The sequence below is a fragment of the Platichthys flesus genome, chromosome 13, assembly GCF_949316205.1.
Source record: "Platichthys flesus chromosome 13, fPlaFle2.1, whole genome shotgun sequence".
Taxonomy (NCBI): Eukaryota; Metazoa; Chordata; class Actinopteri; order Pleuronectiformes; family Pleuronectidae; genus Platichthys; species Platichthys flesus.
Genome location: NC_084957.1, coordinates 21,100,908 through 21,127,482, shown reverse-complemented (window position 1 = coordinate 21,127,482; position 26,575 = coordinate 21,100,908). Strand labels below are relative to the sequence as shown.

Below are 26,575 nucleotides of genomic sequence, written 5' to 3'. Positions count from 1 at the left end.
GAGGAGCTGCAAGGAGAGAATGAGTGGGGGCGAGGAAGAGGAGAATAATTAAAAGATTAATGGGTGAGAGGACAAATGATAGAAAGAAACACTTGAATATCTAGTCAAATGTTTTCCCAAATACTTAGAGGTACACAACATTCCCCTTAAACTCAATCGAAAAAAATACACACTCACAGTATCAGACTCCTAAATATGTGGGGTTGTTTTGATCAAGATCCACTAACTATTGATGTGACTGTGGTTATTAATATTTATTTTATTCATTCCACCAAAGAACCTCTCTCTCTTTCTGTCTAAGAGCTTGTATACAGTCTGCAGTGCAGGAGGAACACAAAACCATGCAGCCAGAGCAGCTTCTAACTGTTTCACTTTTGTATTTTTTAATGCATCTGAAGGGCTTCTGGTGCATTTTCTTGCAATTCTCTATTTATTTGTATTTTCACAGTTCTCCTTCTTTGAAAATCACTTCTGATAAACTGCTTTTCTGGGTTCAGATTTCCTAAATCTAATCTGCGTCCCACATCGACAGACAAACCTGACTGAACTGTCAGTGCGAACAGAACTGCAGACAAGTGTTTCAACATCCGATCTCAACACCTGTGATCAAAAAACAACCCGTATTTGAAGAATGAAATCAAGTCAGGGTAATTTAATGAGTAAATGTTTACACGTCTGCATCATTAGAAACAGCCTCCTCATTCATTTCCATGAGACCAACACAGAGGTCAAAGTCATTAAAAGCTGGTCCACCAATGAGTCTTTAGTCTAAACATGACAGTAGTCTGCTGTCAAGTCTTTTCCCCTTTGCTTTCAACACCCTTTCTAATAAATAAGTTACATCCTTGGCTATCCTCGAAATGTAAACAGTCATTGGAATAAAATGTTATATCAGCTGCAGTTAAGCACTGAGCGGGCCCGCAGTATAAATGTGGCTTTATTTTCCAGCCGAGCTGCATCTCAGCAGAATCCCACTCGCTGCCGGACCTCTGTGAGGACCGGTGAAGCCAGTTCCTGCGCCCGGCGGTTCCCCCGAGCCAGCACTCCCTCCAGGTGAGCCTGGTCCGACTTCAGCCTCTCGATTTCCTCTCTGATGGGCGTCAACCTCTGGATCACCGCCTCAGTAACCAGATTCTTATAGGCTCCCGTGTCCAACCCTCTGGCCTGGGACACCGCCTCTTCCACGCTGATCATGGCCATGGCAGCGTGGATCGTCACTAGGTTGGACACTCCTGGACGTGTCTCTGGGTCAAAGGTGACCTCGGAGGTGAAGTCTGTGACGGCACGGCGGAGCTTGAGGGCGATGTCGTCAGGAGAGTCTGTGATGGTGATCGTCGCCATCACTTGGGGGTCGGACTTGGACATTTTGGCGGAGGGGTTGCGGAGGGACTTGACCTTTCGTGTGGAGCCTGTGGAAGGATGATAGAGAAAACTATCATCAATATATGAAATAAAACATCTGAGATCAAAGTGAAGCACGTGATCGGATTGGAAAAACTATACCTGCTGTATTTATAAAACTCACAAAACTAGTGAAGAACTAGTTATCGGTAATCCCCCAAAACTTATATTTAAAAACATAAAACTTGCATTTGAAGTTTTCCAAAAAGACCACTGAGCTATGTTGCTTTAACTTTCATGTTTAATTCAAGAACCTTTGTTTATGAATATTCATGATAATAATAATAAATAATACAATTTAGCTCCAGAATCCAGCTGTTGAAGCTTTGCGGGCTCATTTTATTTATCAGGCTAATTCAGGCTTTTTCTAATTAAATTATCTCGATAAAAAGAGGTCATCCTGAATTAGCCTGATAAATAGAAAGAGCCCACAAAGCTTCAACAGCTGAAGGTGTAAGAACAAAGCACATTTAATCAGTTTCCTTCTTTGTGATTTTGACACATGGACTTTAGGTTAAATTTTTAGATATTTTAGTAAATAAATCAAATAAAAACACTCTCAGTAGAGCCCAAACCTCAGCCAAGGTCCAACAATCCCTTTAAATTCAATCAAACTGTACTAAATTACACACAATCATAGATCAATCCCCTGAATATGTCGGATTTTCTGCATCAGCGTCCATGAATAGTTCCCTGGGAAACTGGTGAAAATGTAAAAAAAAAATAAAAACTGTAAAGGCCAAAAAAATGGGGGATAGTAAATGTTTGTATGGTTTTATTAATATCATTTAAATTTCTGTACTCAGATGAGACATGTATCCAGATGTGGATGACCTGCTGGTTTAACGTGTTGTGATGAAGAGTGAAGAGGCTTAGTTTCATTACTGGAGCCTGACGTGATGAGCAGGAGCTGAGATTTCCTTCCCGTCCTTATATAAAAGCACCATCCTTCCACCCTCTCACAATCTGCAGCTCTTTCCCCCCCCACACTAACAGTCCACATCCATCGGGTCACATGTTGTTGATCATCCTGAGACGACTTTATTTCAGGCAAATTAAAGAGAAAATCTTTTGTGTGGTTTCAAAAGGAAGGTGGTGACTGACAGCCGAGCTTCGCCAAAGATGACAAATAAAGAAGGGATCCACCAGTTGGAGCCAAATACTGCTGGTGTCCTGTCTACTCATTCATATACACACACATGCAAACACACACGCTAACCGGAGCCCCCTGAAGTCATTCCGAGGACAACCCCCGCCCCCCTCCCTCTATTATCACTGTTATTATTTTGATACAAGAGGAAGAGAATATTTCTTTAATCAAAGCTGCACTGCACACTTGACTGACTCCATCTTGTGCTTATATGATGCTGATGATATTCAAGCAGAAAGTTGGCGGTGGGCTTGGGAGGGGGGTTCTCTAAACATGTCGGCCGTCTATGAGAGTGTCCTTTCAAGCTAAAATAATACATTTTTATCGCACGTTAAGGCCCAAGTGCCTTTTAATGTAACATGTGTTGTGTCAATTTACTTTAAAAGTTATTTTTTTTTATTGTATTGACTTCACTATAAGCCTGTTTGAGGATGGAGACCTGGCTGGAAACGGTTCAATGTTGCAGACAAAATAATACAAAGTCAGTTAAAGAAACAACAATCAACACATCTAAGGCAAAGAAAAAGTCATAAACATGACAAATTAATTTGCAATAGTCTTGAAATTGGCCGAGGATGAGAGTTCCCTCAATTTAATATCCTTCCCGTGATTGAAGCAGAAAACAGGAAGCTGTTCCTATTTATCCCAATCTAAATGTTGGCAACAGCAAATATATATCCTGAAACTACAGTATAGCCGGTAAAATGAACTCTGTGAAATAAGTTTGAAAAAGAACGATACTGTGGCCGCATCTGATATCCAGCTGCAGAACTTTGTTGCATGTGATTATCTCCCTGTTTTTTCCCCCTCTGAACTCTCTGCGACTGTCAATATCTCATAAAATCTACAAAAAAATAAACACTATGAAAATATCATGCATGTGTCCAAATATGAAACAGCTTAAAAATACTGAAAACACAGTTATAGCTGTTTATTACTTTGTTTGCAGCATTTTTCTTATACCAGCTGGACGACATCAGTTGATGCTATATCATCAAGATATTTCCTGTGACTGCAACAGGGTTTGATGATAGAAAGTATTTCAGTGTCATAAGGCATCCAGTGTCTGTACTGAAAAACAAGGAATTTGTAATTGAATTTGAACTAAGCTGCCATTTAGCATTTTCCCCATTTTTTAACAACTCAATTAAAAACCAGCTCCATGATAAAAAATTATATGAATAAATCTTGTGCATGAAAATAAAAGAACTGAAGGCTGGCACCACTCATGTTTTGGCAGGATCAATCTGAATATTGGTAGCTTCAAATGTATGGCCTTTATCTGAAACTAGTGTATGTGTGTGCCACCATAAACGTGTCTAGTGTGTGTTCTTACTGAGCAGGGCGCAGGGTTCAGGGAACACGTCTCCGTAACAATTGTTGAAGATGCGAGCAAGATCCTGAGCCAGCTCTAAATGCTGGACCTGATCCTCTCCGACGGGGACGTGAGTGGACCTGAGACGAACACAGAAAACAACGTGAGCTTCCTGAACAACTGCACATGCTGAAAACACAGAGAGATGGGAGCAACATATTGGAGACAGTCTGTGTCACCGCTGGAGCCGTCTTCCGCAATGGTTTCACAACTTTACAGCAGTCACTCTGGAGGAAGCAGCCCATTAATTTCCTCTTTAATAAAATCCACAGAGCAATAGAGATGAGATTTTATCTGCTGCATCGCAGGAAATGAAGGTTTTGGCTGTTTGATGGTTCAAACAGAAACAGCTGAAGATAAATTGTAAATTGTTCGGAAATATGTGGCTGAAGGATTAATTTTCACTGAGGAAACACTAAGTTACAATGACCCGACCACCGACTGGGCTCAAATCTAAATCTACTGATGCACCATCGGCACATTTTCACTTGCAGACAATCAGACAGTTTTTCCAGATTTAAAATCTCACCCAAATGTTTTTTTTAAAGGAAGAAGGTGGAACCCAAGCAGAACAACCTGTTTTTCCCCATCTGTGAAAAGCAAATAAAATAACCTGCAAAAGCCTCGGGAGGCAAGTGAAGTTTGTTGTTTTGGCCAAAAGAGGCTGAAGTGCACCACTACCCCAGTCAAGACACAGCACATGATATTTAATTTGATCTGCGCACTCCAAACTCAAGTTTTTCTCTGTTGGTAAGTTATGTAACATTACTGTCAGATTTTTCCATTAGTTAGAAATGAATTTTAAAAGGGGCGTAAAAAGTAACAGAATTTAGTGTAGGTTGTTCTGGATGAATGGGTCGAAAACAATTTTTTTATCCTGAGTTAATTTGGGACTTATTAATTTATCAATTTTTGTTGGCTTTTTACCAGAACACATTTCTGCTATACATATGAACCATTTCACAGTCGTTATCAGAACCTGGGAGTTGATTTGAAGGCTCCAGATGAGTTAGGAACTTTGGGTCACTAAAAACTGAAACATTTCCATTCAGAAACAATCTCTCCATTATTCTGGATAAACAACAAGCAACCCTAAACAGTTTATTAACAGCAACGGGAACCTTGATGTAAATGGTAAAGGGATTTGTATTTATATAGCGCTTTTCTAGTCTTGATGACCACTCAAAGCGCTTTACACTACAGTTTCACATTCACCCATTCACACATACATGCATACAGTGCATCTACTTGCAGCACTTTGTTATTATATGGGGGGCCATTCAGGGTTCAGCATCTTGCCCAAGGACACTTCGGCATGCAGGTGGTTCAGACTGGGGATCGAACCGCCGACCTTCAGGGTGGAGGACGACCACTCTACCCCTCAGCCACAGCCGCCCGATGTAGGAAGATCATGCTGAGGAATTTTTGTTTAGGTTGCGTGTGCCAGAAATGATCAAGAAATGTTTATTGTATGGGGACAGAGGCAGACCAGAAGAAAAGTAGCTGCACGGGGAGTTTCATTATAAGTGAATTCACCATTAAATGTGGGAATAGATTCAACTGAATTCAATAGAATGATATTCTTGGCTATTCAAGCTTTGCCCCAGGAAATATCTCAGCCAAGGTCGAGAGCCACAAACAGACTCGTCTCTTGTTTTGATCAGTTTAGTCAGTGAACGACGATCAAAACAATCATCACAAAAAAAACTGCCTCTTCCATCTGAAAAGCTGTTGAAAACACTGCTAACACATGGCAAGGTTTAAAACACATCATCAACAAAGGGTTGTAAATGAAATGAAATGGACTTTAGACTTAGAGGCCGTATTATTAAAAACGATAAACTCACACTTTATCTAATCCAGATTTCATGCTATCGACATCTCCACAGCTTCTCTTTGAGATTAAATACAGGTAATCGCTCAATCGCCGCTCAAATACGAAGATTCATCTTTTTGAAAGCTCTCGAGCACAGGATGGTTCCAATAATGAGAATGAGCTGTAAATCATGATTTCAACCTGGATGTATGAGCTGTATTTCTTCTCAGCTTCATCAAAGGCAAAGTAGGGCCAAGGAGAAAACTGTGGCCAGTCTTCCAGAAGGAGAAAATAAAGAAATGATAAAAAAAAATACAAAAAAAAACAACTTTAATTTACTAGTGAACTAATCCTTCAACAGTCCCTCACTAATCCCTCACCTCGACTCCCCCAGCACCTACGCCAGGATCTTGTTTGTGGACTTCAGCTCCGCATTCAACACCATCTCTCCAGCTCTTCTCCGGGACAAGCTGACCCAGCTGAGCGTGCCTGACCCCACCTGCAGGTGGATCACCAACTTCCTGACCGACAGGAAGCAGCGCGTGAGGCTGGGGAAGCTTGTCTCTGACACCCGGACCATCAGCACTGGAGCCCCTCAAGGTTGTGTGCTCTCTCCTCTCCTCTTCTCCCTCTACACCAACAACTGCACCTCCAGCCATCCCTCTGTCAAACTCCTGAAGTTTGCCGACGACACCACCCTTATTGGATTAATTTCCAATGGGGACGAGGCCGCCTACAGAGAGGAAGTTAACAGCCTGGCTTCCTGGTGCAGCCAGAACCACCTGGAGCTGAACGCTTCAAAAACTGTAGAGATGGTGGCAGACTTCAGGAGGAGCCCAGCCCAAACCGCCCCCCTCACCATGTGCGACTCCCCAGTTAAAACAGTGGAGTCATTCAGATTCCTGGGGACGATCATAGCACAGGACCTGAGGTGGACGGAGAACATCACCTCCATCACCAAGAAGGCCCAGCAGAGGATGTTCTTCCTGCGGCAACTGAGGAAATTCAGCATGCCGCGGAAAGTGATGGTTGAGTTCTACACAGCCATCATTGAGTCCATCCTCACCTCATCCATCACCGTTTGGTTCGCTGCCTCCACTGCCAAGGACAAGGGCAGACTGCAGCGGATCATTCGGTCAGCTGAGAAGGTCATCGGCTGTGACCTGCCGGCTCTCCTAGACCTGTTCCACTCCAGGACCAGAAAGAGAGCAGGCAAGATCATCGCTGATCCTTCCCATCCCGGTCACCACCTGTTCCAGAGACTTCCATCTGGGAAAAGGTTCCGGGCCGTCAGGACTAAAACCTCGCGTCACCTGAACAGTTTTTTCCCCATGGCAGTGGGGCTCACAAACAAGCCCCCCCCATCACACTGACTCTGCTGACCCCCCCCCCCCCCCACCCTCGCACATAATTTATAACACTACATTATTGGCACTACCACCAATCTTTGCACCTTAAAACCGAACACAACACATTTACTGTATATATTATTTTTTCGATATTGTTGTTTTTTATATTGATGTTTATATTGCTCTATATTGTTGTTTTTATATTGTTGTTTGTAAAGTGCACCAACCACACCAAGGCAATTTCCTGTATGTGAAAATATACAAGGCAATAAAAAGAATTCTGATTCTGATTCTGATTCTGATTCAGGACTCAGATTTTCTGGAGTGGGAAATTCGTTTTAAAGACCAACTCACATCTGGCTATTATCTGCTATGAGAATGAATACAATCTGCATTCACTCTCTGGTTGAAATGACACAGGTTTAAATCGTCTCCCAATGGCAATGATTGAAACATTACCCCCAGGTCAAAACACTAATATCTCCATTCTTATCTTGGCTAGACATTGCAACTTTTTCGGCCCAGCATTATGATGCATATTGAACCTTTGGGCAGTGGCACACAAATTAGCCACTGACTTTTGTTTACTTTTATTATTGTTTTTAGCATCTGAGGAGCTACGTGCAACAGCAATTGTTTTTCTTCATATTGTGCAAGATGCAACACTGGCAAGATAACAAGGGGAGAGAGAGACCCTTGGTTTGCAGCATGTTCATGTCGTCTACTGGCATGGTGAAAAAGGGGTCAATCGTCATTTGTTACCCACATTTAAACATGTGTAATAACTCATTTTAAAAACCCTCAGAGATCTGTGCTTTCTGTATTTTTTAAGGTCTCCACCTTCTACACAAAGTGCTGTGATATAATGTTATGATTTGGTGCTATACAAATAAAATTGCATTGAGTCTCACTTGTAAAGGAGAATATCTGCAGCCTGGAGGACAGGATACGTGTAGAGGCCGACGCTGCCTTCATTCTTCTGTTTGCTCTTAATCTGGAGGAAACGATGGAGAGAATCAGGTTGAGACAGAGGAAACAAGGAAATGAAAAGGAGGAAAGAAAAATAAACTAAACATACACTCCTGATCAAAATCTTAAAACCAGTTAAAAAATGTCATGAATTTTTATTTTGCACTGTTGGATCTTAGGAAGGTTCTAAGTAGAGCTTCAAAATGCAAAAAGAAGAAATGGGAACAAGAGACCAAAAGTTGTGAGCAGGCAATTTATTGAAAACAACAATTTAACTCAAATAGGCTGTTCATCAGCTGATCAATTTTTTAACTGGTCTTAAGATTTTGATCAGGAGTGTATGTAAAAAGATGGAGGGAAAGACTGAGTCATGTCAATCTGTCCTCTGCCCCCTCGAAGAGCCATTTTCCCTTTTACGACTCATCGGTTCTCAGACAAACGGGGTGCGGATGAGTTCACATGACATTTTCCACCATGTTTGAGATCAATTCATCTGTTGGGTAAACAAAAAGGTGTTTTCTATGAAGCAACAGAGACGGAGAACAGGGAACCGCTGTCTCTCTCTCTGGGTCCCTCTCATCACAGAGAATTTGTGTCTGGAGAAAATTACGTAACCTTGAGACTTGTGAAAAGCGTGGCAGGTGGAACATATACAAAAAAAACATCAAACAGACAACAGGGGTGTTGAGTAACTGCCGGACATTCAGAGGGAAGAGGAGGAATCTTAATTTGTGATGATCAAACTGAAGTTAAATGCACACGTGGTGATAATCAAATCTGTATGATGCTAAATTAGTGAGGGAGGATGAGGTGGTCAAACAATAATAATCTCAATAAGGATTCCTTTATATGTTATTTAATATAAAACGAATCATCTTAATGTTTACATTAATTGATTACATTAATTAAGTTTCGCATTTATAAAATTTCACAGAAATTCAAGCTGTATTTAAATATTTAATAATTAAATTGTGTTTAGCTATTAAATTAATACTCTGAGTTTAATAGTCGATAAGTCAAAATCGATCTAACCGACAAGTAACGTATGATGAGAGCTTGGAATAATTCAATGTCACAACAACTGATTATTTAAAGTATTTGGCATCAGATTTTACTTTAATAATGTTTATGATTTGGAAACCATCGCATTTAATAGGAAAAAAAAAAACTGTAATTATTGGCCAGACAAATAAAATAAAGATACAGAATATTTGTATTTTGTCTTTCAAAATAGTTTATTCAAAATAATATTTAATATTATTTTAAACAATAATTTTCTATTTTTTACAGGTTTGGTTATTAGACAATTTTTCATTGGTCATTAGAGGCTTGTTAAAATATAATGTGGTACTTTTAATCGGAAGTGTGCTAATTACTAATTTAATTTTCGAAGTCAGATAATTACAAATGTCAATAACACAAATCATACAATCACTAATATTACTGAATACTCAAAGAATAAACGTCTTATAATAATTTTAAGTTTAATGTTTACCAGGGTCAGAATCACTTAAAAAAAACTAACTTAGCTGTTTCTGCAACTGTTCCAGTTGCAGAAACAGTTCTTGATTTTGATTTGATTTATTTTTGTGTACATGCATATGTGAGCATTTGAAGCAGGAAAGATAGAGTAACCTTCCACTGCGGCAGGTGTCGGAGGCGGGGCATGCTGGTCAGACAGCCGAGGATCCAGGAGAGCTCAGCGTGTGCAGACACCTGCAGGAATCAGACAAACGCAATATGAGTTTTATGAATTAAATGACCTGTTATATTCTGCTTCAAAACAAAAGCACACACACCACACCCACACACACGTTAACAATGCATTTCTCTGCAGCTTAAGATCTAACAGCAACAACAAACTATAGCTTTAATCGAATGCTTTGTTCTTGATGCAATAACTTTGGTCATTTCTTCTGCTTTATTCATTTGATTCTTTCATATTTTTACTGTAATCAAAAAAGTAACTTAATGTGATTAACTTACAAGCATTTAAAAATCATCAATTAAGACATGGCGAGGATTAGGGAATGAATATAGATATTGAAAAATCAATGGAAGGTAAATTATAAAACAGACAAATAATCACACACGCAAACTTCAGAGGTCAGAAGTCGAGAGATAAATATTTATACTAAATGGAATTAAGCAAGGGGATGAAACACAGATTCATGGATGAAGAGATCTGGGTTAGGATGGAGAAAGAGGAGTGTAACTCCCTAGCGCCTCCAAGTGGCAGAGAAGAGTACTGCCTATCTACACCTCACTTCACCACTCCTGACACAGACAGGTGCACCAACTCATGTGCGTCCAATGAAACATGTATGATATCAGCTAATAATCCCTGATCCATGCAGTTCCATACATAAATACACATTTCAGCATAATGTTACTGAACCTTTATTTAACCAGGGTTTCCTAGTGTGTGTGTGTGTGTATGTGTGTGTGTGTGTGTGTGTGCAATAGTAAACAGCTGCTTTTCAAATCTCTCAGCAGGACGCAACTCAAACTTCCCCCTTACTTTTTACACACCATCTGCTTTTATGGGTTTGTTGGCAATTTGTTTATTGAATTAGTTAATTGAAAAAAACTGTTGTGCATGTGGTCAAATAATAACATGTTGTGGAGGACCGAGGAGGTGAACGTAAAAGTGTCGTAGCCCATGCATCTGGCGGCGCTAAATTAGCTCCAACGTATCTGCTTTCATGGAGGCTGTGGTGGATGTGAAAAAAACGTGCTCGTGTGTGTGAGAGAGAGATAAAGTGTGTGTGTGCAGGAAATAGCCCTCTGCTTCAGCAAATTAAAGTTTATGGACACTGGCTATATTGCCATCCTCTCGTTCTCTTGCTGCTTGAAAAGCATTCTGGGGAGCGTGACGTCAGCGCCAGACAGCGAGGACATAAAGCAGGATTTCGGGCGAACATGCAGGGGGTCCGTATTCATTACACGCTGCACACAGACAAGAGATGGGACAGATGTCGATGACAATGCAGGAAGGGATGGATACGATTTGAAGCAATAGCGGGAAAAAAGTTTGATATTTAAAGGCTTGGGAAGAACAAGGCATCAATTCATGGTGCACCGCAAGAATGCACTGCGACAAGAGGTTTGCTAATGTTACGGATCAAATGGGCATTACACCCATTGTGACTTATCGTACGGCAATCACAGCAGCTCCTTCAGATTATGAATGGATTTTTAGAGATCAGCAAACAGTTGGTCCCACACAGTAACGCCACTTTTCTCCCTGATACTTTTATAAAACCCAAAGGATTTGTGGATCTGTAGATTCATTTTTGATACCACCAAGCTCTGCTGGACGCTAGTTCTGCTCGTTTTTTTGTGCATCAAAGTCGAGTATTTTCTTTGGGCGGCCGTCATATTTTTACATGTGGAGCAGGCGTGTTCGACCAGCTGCCAAGTTATGTGGCATGAAGCTAAACGGGAACAAATATAAGACTGGATGTGTGTGTGTGTGTGTGTGTGTGTGTGTAGGGAAAGAGGTGGCAGAGAAACACAGATGGACTGAACTATCACACACTCTCCGACGCACAAACACACACTTCAACTTTTAAACCTATGGGAGTAAGAAAATAAAGCACTCACATTATCATGGGAAAACCCAAACAGCTGTGATCTCTTTCTGTCGACACATTGAATTTAAACCTTAAACGCAGGATCAGCTGTTTGCTTCTAACCCTGAATCTGTCATTATCCTTCTCAGCTCCCCGAAGCAAAACATGATGGGTTTTCATACAGTTAAGATAACGATCAGGAGCCATCATAGCTGGCCAGCATGTTGGTGGATAAACACTGCAGCTTCAGCAGAAGTGAAATAAACATGAGCAGTTCCTTCACGAAGAATGTAAAGCTTCTGAATAAAATGTGTTAAATAGGTGTTGATTCAATTGATCACAATTTGAACAGCGCTGCTCTTTTTTTGTCTTGGCAGGTGTCCCTATTGTCCCATTCAATGCCATGTGAGCTAAATAACTGACATTTCAACTAAACTGAATATCTCAGCCTTAATGAAGGATTATTTGTGCTACTTAGTTTAAGTTGGTGTACCTAATAAACTGTTCACTATTAATTCATTCATTGAGATTTTCGCACTAGTCTGATGCACTGATGATGTTATGAACAGATATATGCAGTTGATATTCTATGCTAATTTCCTACTTAATGTCGATGTTGTAATTTTTTAACTGTACTGAGGTTAGGGAATTCTGTACTTCTATTAGTAAGCTACTACACCATCCATCCCTCCGTCCCTTTTTCCATCCCCTGCTCACCTTAGACTGCTGGAAGAGTATTGTCCTCTCTGGGTCGATGCCACATGCCAACAGGCTGGCTGCCATGTCCAGTATGTTGCTCCTCAGCTTCTTCGGGTCTTGGGGCTGGGTAATGGAGTGCAGGTCCACAATGCTGTAGAGCACCAACGGATACTGGTTCTGCAGGGCCACCCAGTTCTCCAAGGCACCCAGGTAGTTGCCCAGGTGAGGTACCCCAGTCGGCTGGATCCCAGAAAATACACGCCCACCTCCTGGAGGCTCCTGGAGAAATAGCAGAATTTACTAGGTGTAGTTTCATTTGCACAATATAAGTTTAATTCATTTAATGTTCCTTGCCAATTCTCCAGATTTTACCCGCAGGTCATGTCTGAAAACAGCTTTTGTCTTATGTGCCTTCAAAACCTGTAATAGTACAAGAGACTCATCTTTGGAGAGTGAGACTCAAGGTGAAAAGGTGAGAAAGTCACAACTCGAGAGAAGCCTGCAGAGACTGAAGTGTCAGTAGTAAAGTATTGGCAGGTTGGAGGGCCAGCTGCGATCAAGCTTGTATTACTGGGATGCTAACTCCATGGCTAGCACCTCTGTTCTCTCTCTCATACACATCCAGCACGAAGAATGCATCACCTTACCGGCCAACAAAAACATTTAACATCCAACCAACCAACTCCATGGCCTCCAATACCACAACAGGGAAGGAAGGACACTTAAAGAAGAAGAGAGGAAGGTAGGAGAATAGTAATATGTCAAATTTAGCATAGTGGCCCACAATGTCACCAACATTATAACAAGAAACAAATCCAAAAGAGTTGGAGATGAGACTCGAAAAGAGAGAAAGAGAGATCCCTGGTAGAGTTTGTAGCGTTGGGCAAACATTGTGTTTCTCTTTCTGCAGAACTTGAGACTGCCTCAATTCATCTGGCACTGGCCTTCTCAACTGAACCTTGGCTTTCACTTGGCATTGGTTAGAGAAGTCTTTACCACTGCTTGTGGTGGCACCACATGATACAATTAGAGAGTAAGCAGGGCGGCACCTGTCATGAGACGCGAAACCGCAATGACATATGGTATCCAAGATCTATGGCCGTTACACAGTAGATTAGGGCTTTAACGGGGCAGAAAACAAAAAGACGAAGACTGGAAGTTGTGTTTTCCTTGGGCAGTTAGAAAGACAAAGTGTTTGGCGCCTGGGTAACACACACGGAGACCCCACAACAACACCACGAGTCAGTTCCCTGCCAGCTCATAATTGAGCAGTTGATGAGGGGCCATGCATGTCTTTGTTGTGATGGGTAGATGGAAGATGTGGGTGAGAACAAAGCTTCTCTAGGTTTAGGTCTACAATGAGGTCAACAACCGCCAGAATTAAAGAGGGGCCAACAATGCCAGGGTCCTTCGTATGTGTTGTATGTTGGTGGCCACAGGTACCAACAAGGTGGTGAAAAAAAAAACGCAAGGTTCAGCTCTCAGTAATAAATTAAATCCATAAATTTGAAGGATTTGCATACATCAACATATTCAAGTTATATGTGAGCATATAAAGAAATTCACATGTATAAATAAACCTTCTGCAGCCGCCTACAAGAGCTCGAGGACCAGTCTCTATAAAAATACTGGCGTCAAATTTTCTGGGAAAATTCCTAAGGACGTGACGTTTATGCTCGAGTGCCTTGCCTCAATGGCTAATGTTAGCCCTTATGTTAGCCTAGAAATGGAGTCTGCTAACGTCAACAAACAATCTGCTCATTCAGTACAACACAGGCTCCAACACAAACTCCACATTCGTCAAACTTTCGTCTCACAAGAAGTCAGGTCTCCACACTTCTTTTAGTCCTGTGCCAGAGCTGGACAGTCAAATACAGTCTTTAGTGTCAAATATATATATATATATGAAATTCAATTTATCATCTATCAATACGTTCCCAGTCGATCATGTTCAGTCTAGTGCACGTCAAATCACGGCTTTGAGTAATGCCAAAGTTTCTTGCTTGCGCCAACCTACGGTTGTGAAGACTTCAGTTCACTTATTGGCCAACGGTGTCAATGATGAAGTGTTTTCTAAACGTTGCATGTAGAAGTATAAAAATACAGTGACATGGAACAACTCTTGAAATGTATCATCCATTGTTATCCATTGGATTAAGTTGAAAAAGTGGCGTTACACCCCAACTCGGAATTGGCCCTCAAAAAGGAGGGGTTTTATAATTGACAAAATAATCTTACAAGCTGTTCTGGAGATTTCTATTTGATCACAAGATACTCTTCAGCAGATTCAGTTTTCCTGTTTGTCATGAACTGCATATGATCAAAGTTTTGTCCATCAATAAATCATTAAACTAAACTTAATTTACATTCTGACTCAACAACCTGTCCAGATCTTAACGTCAAAGTTGATACTGTCATGATCTTACGATTACAGTGAGGTTAAGTTTGTTTTAGCTCGAAGTGAAATGTGTTTCAACCACCAACACCTGGACATTTCAGCAGCGGAGCTCATTTTTTGACCTAAGCCCCACAAAACCCCTGAGATCTCCGTGTTATCACCTCAAAGATGACTGGCGATCATATGTTCCCCGGCTGCACTTTTCAAGGTTATCACAACTATTCATTAAAACCTGACGCTTTCAGGGGATATCCTCTTCGCTCAGTGTTGGGAATTCGGTTATCTTGACAGCTTGCTGAACTGCATCACATTCAATCTGACTGAGGGACAGGCACAGCACAGCGTCTGAGATCAGATAACAGCTGCTCGGTCACCGGCGTGGCCCAGAACTTCTCCCTCTCTCAGCCCTTTGGGATCAAATAACGACTGCTCTGAGGCCCGCATGGTCCACAGAGTCTCTGTCTACTGGCCTGAGGGAGCTGGTCACTGCTCGGCAAGAGAGAGGCAGGAAGGAACTGGGTGCTTATGTCATTACCGACAGGGTAATTGCACTGGAGTGCCATTGATGCTGAGAGCCTCTTAAGAAGTGTCAGGGTTGATTTGGGTGTGGACGGGCCCTGGGTCTGGCTCATGTGTGTTCTCACCTCGAGCTGACACGCCAAACGCATGTTCCCCTTCTGCACCAACCCCCAGGGGAAGCCATTAGCCATGCAGACATGGTAATGGTGTCATTTGAGCCAATCGACTGTTAAATGAGAGTCAACAGCCCAGCTATCCAGCCACTGGGCAATCAAGGGTTATCACGACACCTCCACGTTACCTGTAGTTAGAGGGAAGTGTTTTCAAGGATGTGCCTCCATGATTGTTGGAGGAGAAGGTTGCTCACAGAAGGAACTAAATCAACTAGCGCATGACGACAGTGGAGACAATAAGTAAATGTTGCAAAGCAATTAATGGTTGTAATGTATACTGCGCTGCAAAGCCAACAGTAATAAAATATCATCCAGCTTACTTTTGCCATGGACTATTTTAAACCGGTGCAAGTGAATTTGTGTAAACATTAGTTCTCGACTTCATATCTTAAAGGGGAAATGACACCTTGTGGTCAGTAGGATGCATTGAGTAAAATAAACCAAGGAATTTCAAAGAGTTCAGATGAATACAAATTTGAACCCAGATTTAAATATGTTAATGGGACCCGAAACCATACAGGCATAATTAAAAGGCAGAAATTTGCACTAAAATTAAAGGACAGTTTAGGCTTAAGGGAATATCAGTTTGGCAGGTATTGTTCAAAACCAAATGGGACACATTCAAAATTTGACCTGATGATGGCTTTAGATAAAATCTTATTATAGTTTACCCTGACGGAGTCATGAATGTCTGTGCTGAATCATGGTAATCCATCAAATAATCCAGACCTTCACTCAAATCCACAAAGCCAGGAAATCTGACGAATAAGCGAGCCCTTGTTTATAAGCTGTCACAGATAGTCTGGCGCCTGCCGTTCAGACAGATTTCCATCCGTCTTAATCCTGGTCATGAAAGTCACAACTACTTGGTCTTGGGTTTTAACACAACGCTGCTGATGAACAACCTGACTGTATATTTGTTTTTTATGAAAATGTAGAATGCACAACTGCATGTACAGCGTTGATTTGGTACATCACATGTTTTGTTGCTCCGATTAATTTCGTGTCTACCATGTTGCATCCAGATGCGTTTTGGTCAGCAACGGCCGTAAGGAGAGGTTCCAGACCCAATCCCACATGCTAAAAATATTATATTCCCAGTGGTTCATTAAGCTCAGAGAACAACATTGCCATCTCTTGAAAGAAAGCTATGTTTCTGATTTGAAGAACAATTTTTTAGATAAAAACATGTTCAACAGGAACGTCAAGCTCAAAAGAAGCAATAAGAACCAAAATACCAACTCTGACCGTCCAGTTTAAGGATGAAGCCACTTTCCATCCCTGCCTCACTGCCGTTGCATGCCTGTACACACAGGCAAGGAGGGAAATTCTGGCTGATCTCTCCTCATATTTTACACTGACAGGCATGGCGTTGTCCTACTATATGGTCGCTAATGTGACGAAAGCTTTCTTCATCCACGTCTGCCATATGTTGAATACATTACAGCAACTGCTAGAAGGTTACGTACACTAAAAGGCCTGGTTTTCACACTTTCACAGATTTTCCTGGAATAGTGTTCATTTGTCAGTGTGTGTGGTACTATTCATGGGGGTAGAGGTCATGTGCAAACACAGACACATGTCCGCAAGTGTTGTAGTCTTTGCCTACATCAACATCATTGAAGCTGTGAAGGCGTCTGTCCATGTGAATTTGACAGCTTGCATCAGAAACAACACTAGTGGAAAGAAAACAATCAGACAGTCCAGTAAAAAGCAGTAATCTGATCTGGTTCTAGAAACAAACTGCATCATTAGATGAAAACAGCAGGCAATTAGAGCGGATTCACTTCATTTGAGGACAAAAAGGGATCAACACCAGGTTTCCCACTATTCTAGAGTAAGTCCAGTTCCAGGAAACGTTTCCCTTTTCTCTCCAGCATCTTTCCAGAGCAATGGAAACAACTGCACAGTGAGTAATAGAGGAAACATTTTGAAATGTAATATGAGGGAGAGCAGGATAAAATGAAACTACATCTTCACAGAGGATTGTGCTGCGATGACAGATACAGACGGCTGGGACCAGATACAAAACACTCAGGAAATTTGCATGAAAATTATATTTAACAGATTCATAAAGCAATGCATTTCTCCAACAGTGAGAAAAGAGTGGGACTGTACTGAATTGGCTCACAATTTACCTTGTTGGTCAAAACATATGCTCACACTACTAGTGCAAATTGGAATGATTGCATATTAGATTCCTTATCATCCTATGTTTGATTTAATTTGATGAATAACATCATGACTGGAGAATCTTAGTTTTATTCTTTCTCTCCGTTCAGTATTGTTTTTAGTTTTTTGCTTCTTGGACTTTAAACTTCCAGCTGTAACTTTAATAAATGGTGGAATTCAAAGTGTTGCCTGCTTATGGGGGGAAAGACACCTGAGATTCACCATTATTATTATTACATTTGTTATTATTGAACAGTTGCAGCTTATCCAGCCCAAGTCTACAGCCTCAGTCTGCTCAATGTTATTAATCACATCCATTTGGTTGAGCAAAGACTTTCAAAACAGTGGACTTCTCTTCTCCGATCTGTTCTGGGCTGCTTTTCAGGGCTCATACATCATATCAGAGCCCGGGAGTCCTGGAGTGGACCGCTGTCATCTCTCTCACCGAGGGGCTGATGAGCGGAGCCGACAGTCGCCTCCATTTTACCGCGCCAATTTCAACAAGTCTCAAAAACCACCTCTGGGATCGTCACCGCTTGCCCCGCTGTGAGTTACCGTCAGCTCTTTGTGCCCCGGGTAGGAGCTCACGATCTGACAGTGGCTGCAGAGCATCGAGACGGGCCTGCAGATTGAGGCTGTCTGACACACAGGATCCAGTGTTCTTCTTCTGTCCTGAGCGCCCCATGCACCCCATTAACACCGGCATCCTGCTGACATGCACCATCACATACCATTCCTCCCTATCTCTCTTCATCTCTGTCTTCCTCTCACTTTGGGACCTGTTAACGCGGGCTACCAACAGAGCCGCACTTCACTGAGGTATCGAATAGGAAATGGGGTATACTGTATAACAGCCCCCCCTTATCCTAAAATGTGTGTGTTTGTGTGTGCGTTTGACCAGTGTGAGAACACAACACAGCTTGAAACAAAGTGCATGACCATGGAGGAAAGAAACAGATGAACGAATGCTTATGAACAAAGAGACGGAAAATTCAGGAATGCAGCCGTGGACAAAGCAGGAAGAAAAAATGAGAAAAGAATGTGATGGAGAAGGCAATGCGATAAAAACTAAACTAAATAAATAAGAATAAAAGTGTGACTGAGTTCAGTCAGGACTTGGGTAGGGTTTTTTTTTCCTCCTGGAGGGGGGGTAGATGCGAAGGCCCAAAAGGAGCGTTTGATTAAATCTGCGGTTGACGGGTGGGACAGGTGAGATTGATGAGGTTCCTCTGAGCTTCACACTGTGCAGAGAGCAGGGGTACAGGAACAGAACGTTGCAGTGTGGCGGGCCGGGGCTCGGGGCCCGCTCGCGCCGTGGGGTCCCTGGGCTGATTAATGGGACTGGAGGCCCTTCAAAAACAGCACTCCCCGCAGACAGGGCCCGACAGAGCTCCAAAAATAACCAGGCAGCCCCAGACTCAAGCCCTAACAGGCAGCAGCTTCTGACGGATCCAGACTTCAATACAGTCTGAGGGCGGAGGGGGCGGGGGTTGCAGAACCAAAAGAAGCAGCACATACTCGAGACAGGAAACTGTAATCTGGCTCATTAGAAACATAACATTTAACGACTTCTCTAGTTTATGAGAAGTGACAAACACTGACAACTGATATTGCAACAATAACAGTATTACACTACCTGTTGATATAATTATCTTACACAAGTGTAAAATGTGCAACATTAAACCCAAAGAAGTACAAACTTTACATCATCTGGCAGCAAGGCCCACAAAATACAATAGCTCAATAGAAACAGGTTTAGAAACTATTGGAAGTAAAACTTCCAGCTGCTGAAAGCTGAAAGCTGCTGAAAACTTTCTGCTGAGGAAGACTGTGTTAAGAACATAAACAATATCAGTTTCAGATCCATTTGTTATTGTTATTTCCAAAGCACTGCAAGGTCATTATAATACTGTGTGACAGGAGTTTGTAACTCAGAAAAATCCATTTCTAACTAACTATCACAGCAGACATATCAATAAGTAAACTACAGTAAATGTAAGCTTGCATGTATTTCATTGTTCAAAGCAGCTTGTTTCTGCCAAATCATACAGCCACAGATCAGCCTTTGTTGCAGACTACTCAGAATCTTATTTTTTGGGGTCCAGCTGTCCTGCCTGGCCAACAAAGTGGTCTGGCTAAAATAAGTCTGAACACATTCAAATATTTTCTGAAGTTTAAAGTCATTGCCAACATCCATCCTGACGCTACGTTTCAGCAACTCTTTAAAATGAACGAGGAGACAAATGCAGGAGACATCATTATTATTTCCAAATGTTACCAAAAATGTCAGCAACACTTCCAAAGTAGTCTTTAATTTGAAAGGGGCTCAAAAACTCTAGCTTGTGGACGTTGTAAACAACTAAACATCGTCATTAATAATGTACTTCAATAATATTATAGAATTATAATGACACTGACTGTGAACCTGAACAGGATTTACAAATATGCAAATAGCATAACTGCAGTTAAAACAACGTTCTCCATCACACGTCCCACAAGAACTATTGACTGTCGCCAACAACGTATAGTCAGGTCTGATTACAGCTGTGTTAGGAACCAAATCTGCTGAAAACCACTGTCAGTGATTAATACTAAGTTCAGCTCAAGTTCAGACTAATGCAGTTTTCTAATATATGTCCATGATCACATGTAGAGCAGCTGTGTGTAGCTGGAAAAGTCAAGGCTAGTTTAATTTCTCTGCAGCTTTTTTCACCGTTGGATAAACACATTCATGCCAGAGCTACTTTTGACTTACACATTTTCAAATACTTTCATTTTTAACCACTTCCTCCTCCGTCTGTGTTGACAATGGGGCATGTTTCATTTCATTTCACTGGCAGGAAACAAGTGACTGACAGGAGAGCTAATAATATCAGAAACACACACAAAAAACACAACGCAGAACAAAATAACCGACATACACTTCATGAAATTATCAATATGTAATTATGTTGACACTCAGGAAAAACCTCCAGCAGCAGCTTCTCTGAAGAGTCCACTCTTTCCCTCCTGTAAAAGCAGCGGCTATTTACTTGAGTGCAGCTCAAAGTCCTGACACGAGATACTTGGTGCGTTTTAATTAGAAATGTCACATGCTCGGCTTAAAGCTACGGATCAGACAAAAACTAAAACATGGTAAAACGAGTAAGAGTCCCCAGGCACCACTGTGGGTAAATGTCTGCAGAGCGAATTCAACTTAGCTTTACATGCATTTTCCAAAAGAGGAATATGTTGACATATGGCATAGTTTTGAGAAGCAGGTAATGTGCACAGAGCCTGAGTGAGGGCTCTGGCAGGAGAATGACTACGACAGACTTAATTACGCAGAGCAGACTGCTGAGAATTAGCTGACTTTTCTGACAGTTGAAAATAAATAGGGCAGTTAATGAACATCCTCGAAGGGGAGGCCATGTTTCCTCGCTCTCGCCGGCCGCTCCCATGTGGTGCGGGAGCAGCTCTAATGGTTTTAGCTGACACCCGAGTAAGTGAATTTGGAGCTGAGGAGAACAGAGAGGCAAATTAGAAGTCACTTCCTCTTTCCTGGAGCCCGGGGCTGACATGAGTGATATCAGCCAATAACAGGACCACAGGCGAGGGACCCCTGGACAGGGAGCCCAGTATTTACAGCTGACATCAGGCTGATGGGCTGCAGAGCTGTACAGACACATTTCTGCTCTAACCAGAGACTAGACCAGCTCAATTTCACCACGCAGGTTAAAGTAATGAAACGATTCTACCATCTAGAAAGGATTAGCAATAGTAGAACGTTTACTCCCACATATTTGCTTTTTTTTTTTACATTTTAGCGTTGTAGCTTTCTCTGTTAATACTGTCAAATGATGACATGTCAGGATAAAGACATTTCAAATAGAGAAAAAAAATTTTTAAAACGTAGAACAGACTTCACTACATTTAGAATTTGTACCTCATTGACTACATTAGAACACACCATGTATACCTTGCACTTCTTCTGCAGAATCTGTAGCCTATTTTCATATTTCTTACATTGTATGTAATGTATTCTATTTCTTATTTTATTCTATTGGTCTATTGGAAAATATATCCCTTATCTCAAGTAACTTGTTAATTATTTGTGTTGCTCCAGTAAATCCTATATTACAGAGAAGTTGAGAAGATGGATCAAGAAGTAATGGATCCTAATTTTCTAATTATTTAACTAAATAACATTTTTTATTTGATTAGATTCAACACCCATGTCTTCCAGAATCCAAACCCTCACATTTCAAATATGTAGACTCCAAGTTATTTCTAAGAGGATTTTCATCAAACATGAACAGAGTAATTAAAAGTCTTATATAACTTCCATTAATAGCTGTTCAAATCATTTAAAAAAAACGCATAGAAACTATATTATGTTCCGTCTTTCTCTTTATGAAAACCAGCTGAAATAAACCAGCTGACCTCACTGCAGTCGTGAAGCCCTACATCTGCTCATGTTTCCCTCTCTTCCTTTCTTCCCTCTTTATCGAATTAACGCAGGTTATCTCACCGACATTTGCGAATATGAGCAGATATTAACAGCAAATTTGAACCACAAGTGGCAAAAGGCGGAGCCCTCTCGTAAACAAAAGTCAAAGCGTGAAGAAGGTCACACTTCACATTTGAGCTCGTCGAGGTTCAGCGACCTTTTAAAAAACACATTGTCCAGTTTTCCAGGCACAAAAAAAACAAAAAACTGCAGAAAAGCGTGTTGTTTGACGCACATCACACCTCGGGGCATTGTGAGCGTGCCGGTGTTTGCACTCGCCTGGCCACATTTGGAGAAAATTAAAACAAATGAAAACCAACACTTCATTGCTGATGTTATTGCTGGTAATGAAGCACTGCTGTGATCCCCCCTCCCCTTTCCACCCTGTCGTCCCGTCTAGCTGCTCAACTCTCTGGCCTCTCCCGAGACTACGTCTCAGCAAAAAACAGACGGGACAGCGGTGCATACACATACTGTATTAAAGCTCGAACATCAACCAGCAACAGTGCTATGTGGTGAGATGGCTGAGGTTTTCAGCTGCAGCTCAGTAATTGGGATCTTTGTCACACTGAAACACACCGGTGATTCTTGCGTGAGCCAGGGGACTCGTTGTTTGCCTTAACACCCCATTTGCTTCTCCAAGGCAGCCAAGCAATAATAGGAAAAACCCTCAGCGGAGTTATAGGAGGCATGTCTCTTGAATTCACAGTAGAAGTCACACTCAAGGAGCACTACAGCAGACATCATGCCAGGGGCCAGACCACGAAGCAAACAGCACAAAATAAACTCAATTAGACGAGGAGAAACATTTTAGGCGCAAAAGGAAGCTGCTAAAGTCGCTGATGAACAAGGTGCGTCTTTCAGAGCTGAGAGGGAAAAGCCCAAAACAGATTAACGTCTCAAAATTAAGCAGAAAGCAATAAAAACATCCTCCATAAGGAATAACAGCGCCGTCAATTACATTTAATTCATGTGATGACTTGTTTCATACGTAGAACCACCTTCTACTTCAACATGACTCGTTTAATTCAACTTCAGTTTCTGATTCCTTCCGTTTCCAAGAATTCAACCGACCCGGGTATAGGGTGTAACCATGTATAGTTGAATCTGTATCGAAGACAAAAAACACCTTCACTCTTTAACTCTGAGGAATTATTCTCATTCTGCAATAAAACTGCAAGAGCAGCAAATTTGTCCTTAAATGACCAGAGAACCCGATTGTCCTCTTGTTTTTTAACACAAATGAAAATGTTATAAGAAGTTTGAGTATATATATCTGACATACATACACACAAAATTACAATAAACACATAAACTTGTTTTTTTTTACTTTCAAATATATGACATAGGATTTATTGGCCTAGCTCTAGAATGAACTATATGTGGTGAAGAGAATAACAATCTTGGACAGTCAATTCAAGCAAAGATGCAAAGTAGTGTTCAGTCAGAGCTTCTAAAATGTGAGGGGTTGCACATTTTCTAAGTTTTGGCCAGTTGGCCTCAGGCGAAAGGGTTGTCCACTAACCAGAGGAACAGAGGTTCGATCTCTAGCTCCTAAAGTCTGCTCGACTATAAGATTAACAAGTTCATTATTTTAAGAAGATGTTGTGTTTTAATCACTCATGCACACAGCCACCAGGTTTGTACCATAGATGGGGAGAACTCAGCTGATCTAGTTTTATTCTCACCTGGGAAAGTCCTACCCTGAAATTCATGTTGCCCTTGCACCGAGACACAGGATTGTCGGGAATCATTTACTGTACTGAGGGAAAACGGGCTCAGCTGATTGAAGGACTATTTTTCAAATATATTACCTGAGAAATTAACAAACTCTTAAAAGATATTAACGCAACTTAGTGTAGTCTTCAAAGCATCATGTCTTTACATCGCAGATATTAACTCTGTGTGCACAACTCATGCGACTCAATCAAATTTGATTTGTATAGCCCATATTCACAAATCACAATTTGTCCCATAGATCTGAACAAGGAGCGACTTCCTCTGCCCTAAACCCTCAACAAGAGTAACACTACCAAAGACAACTCAGAGAGAACCACATGTGAGGATCCCTCTCCCAGGACGGACAGAAGCACTATAGATGTCACGTTTAGCTGAGAACATCAACAAAACAGATTTAAGGTTGTAACTTGCTCCTACAAGATAACAACGTGCGAGAACCAGATAACAAATATGATCTTTGGTTCTTCACGGTATCCGTACTGATGTGCAGTCATGTCTCATAGTGTTTCCAGATGTTGTCTCTAATTCCACATCTGCCCCAAACTTTTGCAAATGCCAACTGCTGTTTGTTGGTCTTCTTTAAGCTCTTTGAACACAAGTAACAGAGCATGAACATGTTTGCTGCAGGTTTTGAACCTGTGATATGAAGGTGAGACCTGGATTCAACAGCCAGAGTTTGAATGAAACCTTATGAGTATTAAAGAAATAAGAAACATGTGAAGCTGGTGAAACGGTGTTAACAGGGTGAGACTGTTTAACACATATCCAGTGGTATTCCAGAGTGTGTGTTTGTGTGTTTGTGGGTGTGTGTGTCTGTGCTCGTGCAGTCAGGATGTTATGTTTCCTTCCAGCTGGGAACTGACTCCCTCGGTGAATGAAACACTTTGACCCGCAGATCGTACCTGGTTCTCCGGACACCTGGTTCCAGCGCAGACGGATCTGACAGAAGAGAAACTGGTCCGGATGAATCTAGAGACATTTCTGAAGTTTGTCCGCACGGGCAGCGCCATCTTTACTGTGACGTCACGGTACGGTGGCTTCGGGAGGACAAAAGGAACAAATGCGAACAAGCGGTGGAATTAAATGAAGAAGACGGGCTGCATTATTTATTCACAATTAACCTGATATATAAAAAGATATCAAATCAAATAACAACAACATTACACAAGGACATATCGTGTAAGACCCAGAATAATAATGCAGAAATTAAAGGGAGTTGAATATTGCATCTGCCCTGAAAACGCTTAAAAGGATATAACAAATAAAAGATGATGACGGCATTAGTTCTTGTTTGGCCATTCAATGGTTTCCACAACATGATGAGAAGATTATATTATACTGCATTACATTGCATATTGCAATCTGACACTGTTCACTGTCTTGCATCTTGCATTTCACGTTTTACTTCACTTTTTATATCTTTTATCTATTATATATATTTTATTTAGATATTTTATGTCCAAATAAATGTTGCTTTGTATAAATATTAGAAAAAGGGAGTACAAAAGCAGTAAATAGTGAGTAAATATATATTGTTTCTTTTTATTGGTTTTCTTATGTGTGTTGTATTTATTGTGTTTTTGTGTTTTTACGTTTTTATTTTTCTATGTTCATTGTATGCACCAATTACCAGAGCAAATTCCTTGTAGGTGTTAACCTACTTGGCAATAAATACTTTCTGATTCTGATTCTGATTCTGAGAGAACACAGCTTTCTCATTGACAGGTTCATAAGGCAGCTACCAGCTCTAAATGCACATGCTTCCTTGTTGCCTACACAAAGTCTGTGGAGATTAAAACATGCAGACAGTTTCAGGTTTAAGTTTTAAGTACCAATGTGTTGTTTGACTGATAAATATCAGCCACAGACTCTGAATCCCTAATTGATTTGACAGTGATAATAGGTCTTGAATCCCAGTTGCCTGGTGACTTAAAGCCCAAGTCCTCTCTATTAAGAATTGTGCAGAATTGCCAGAATCAATTCTACGCACTGATAAAATGGAGTCGGAATGTAAAAGAAGCAAGAATCGCGCAGAAGGTAGCTTAAATGAATCTTTTTGAAAGTTTAAAACCGACAGTAAACTGCTCAGGATCTCCTGTTTGCATCCAGCTGCACAGTTCTCATGTGTACATCTGAGCCTTTGGAGGAGGAAGATATGAGATTACTCACTCTCCCACCAACACATGTACAGTAGGCTGCAGAAATGTGTCAGACACTGCTTGTCAGAGGTCTCCATGTTAATTGGGCGGTGTTGTGTCTAGCTCGGCCGCTTCCTCAGCGACCGAACTTTCCCAGGGAGCAGCTGCAGAACTACTCCATACCTCCCCTCATTACAAAGTGTCGATATACAGACTACAAGTGATTATTCCTCACACTGGCTAAGGTTACAACATGTTTGCAGGGCACGCTGGCTGCTCACAGTACACGAGACCTCTTGTTTTTCTCACACATCTGCTCCTGATTCTTTTTCCCTCCACCTTCTGCATCTGGTTGCATTTGCAGCACAAAATACTGACTATCATTCCATATTCATTATTATTTCCCGAGGCCCTGGGACTCGGCTCTTTGGTGCGTCAGATTTTTAGAGACCTGAGCTGGTGTGTTCTCTCATGCCTGGCTGATGGGAGATGGGGTCGGTTGAGCAAAGATGGGTCTGTGTGTGTGTGTGTGCGTGTGTGTGTCTGTGTGTGTGTGTGTGTGTGTGTGTTTTTGCGTGTGTGTGCCTTCAGCTCCTGTTTCCTGGCCACCCT

The 26,575-nt window shown here is 41.4% G+C and overlaps 1 protein-coding gene across 2 annotated transcripts; it reads right to left on the bottom strand.

Moving 5' to 3' along the window:
* Positions 1-637: 637 nt before the first annotated feature.
* On the bottom strand, positions 638-24,861 carry wars2 (tryptophanyl tRNA synthetase 2, mitochondrial). Of its 2 annotated transcripts, none has more exons than XM_062403148.1 (6): positions 24,728-24,861; positions 12,353-12,613; positions 9,696-9,776; positions 8,003-8,085; positions 3,888-4,006; positions 638-1,409 (listed from the first exon to the last, which is right to left on the bottom strand). In XM_062403148.1, the coding sequence occupies exons 1-6, from the start codon at positions 24,833-24,835 to the stop codon at positions 961-963; spliced, it is 1,101 nt and encodes a 366-aa protein (XP_062259132.1). In that variant the 5' UTR covers positions 24,836-24,861; the 3' UTR covers positions 638-960. The 2 variants fall into 2 exon arrangements, with proteins under 2 accessions (XP_062259132.1, XP_062259133.1); XM_062403149.1 differs by lacking the exon at positions 24,728-24,861 and adding an exon at positions 20,566-20,584.
* Positions 24,862-26,575: the final 1,714 nt, after the last annotated feature.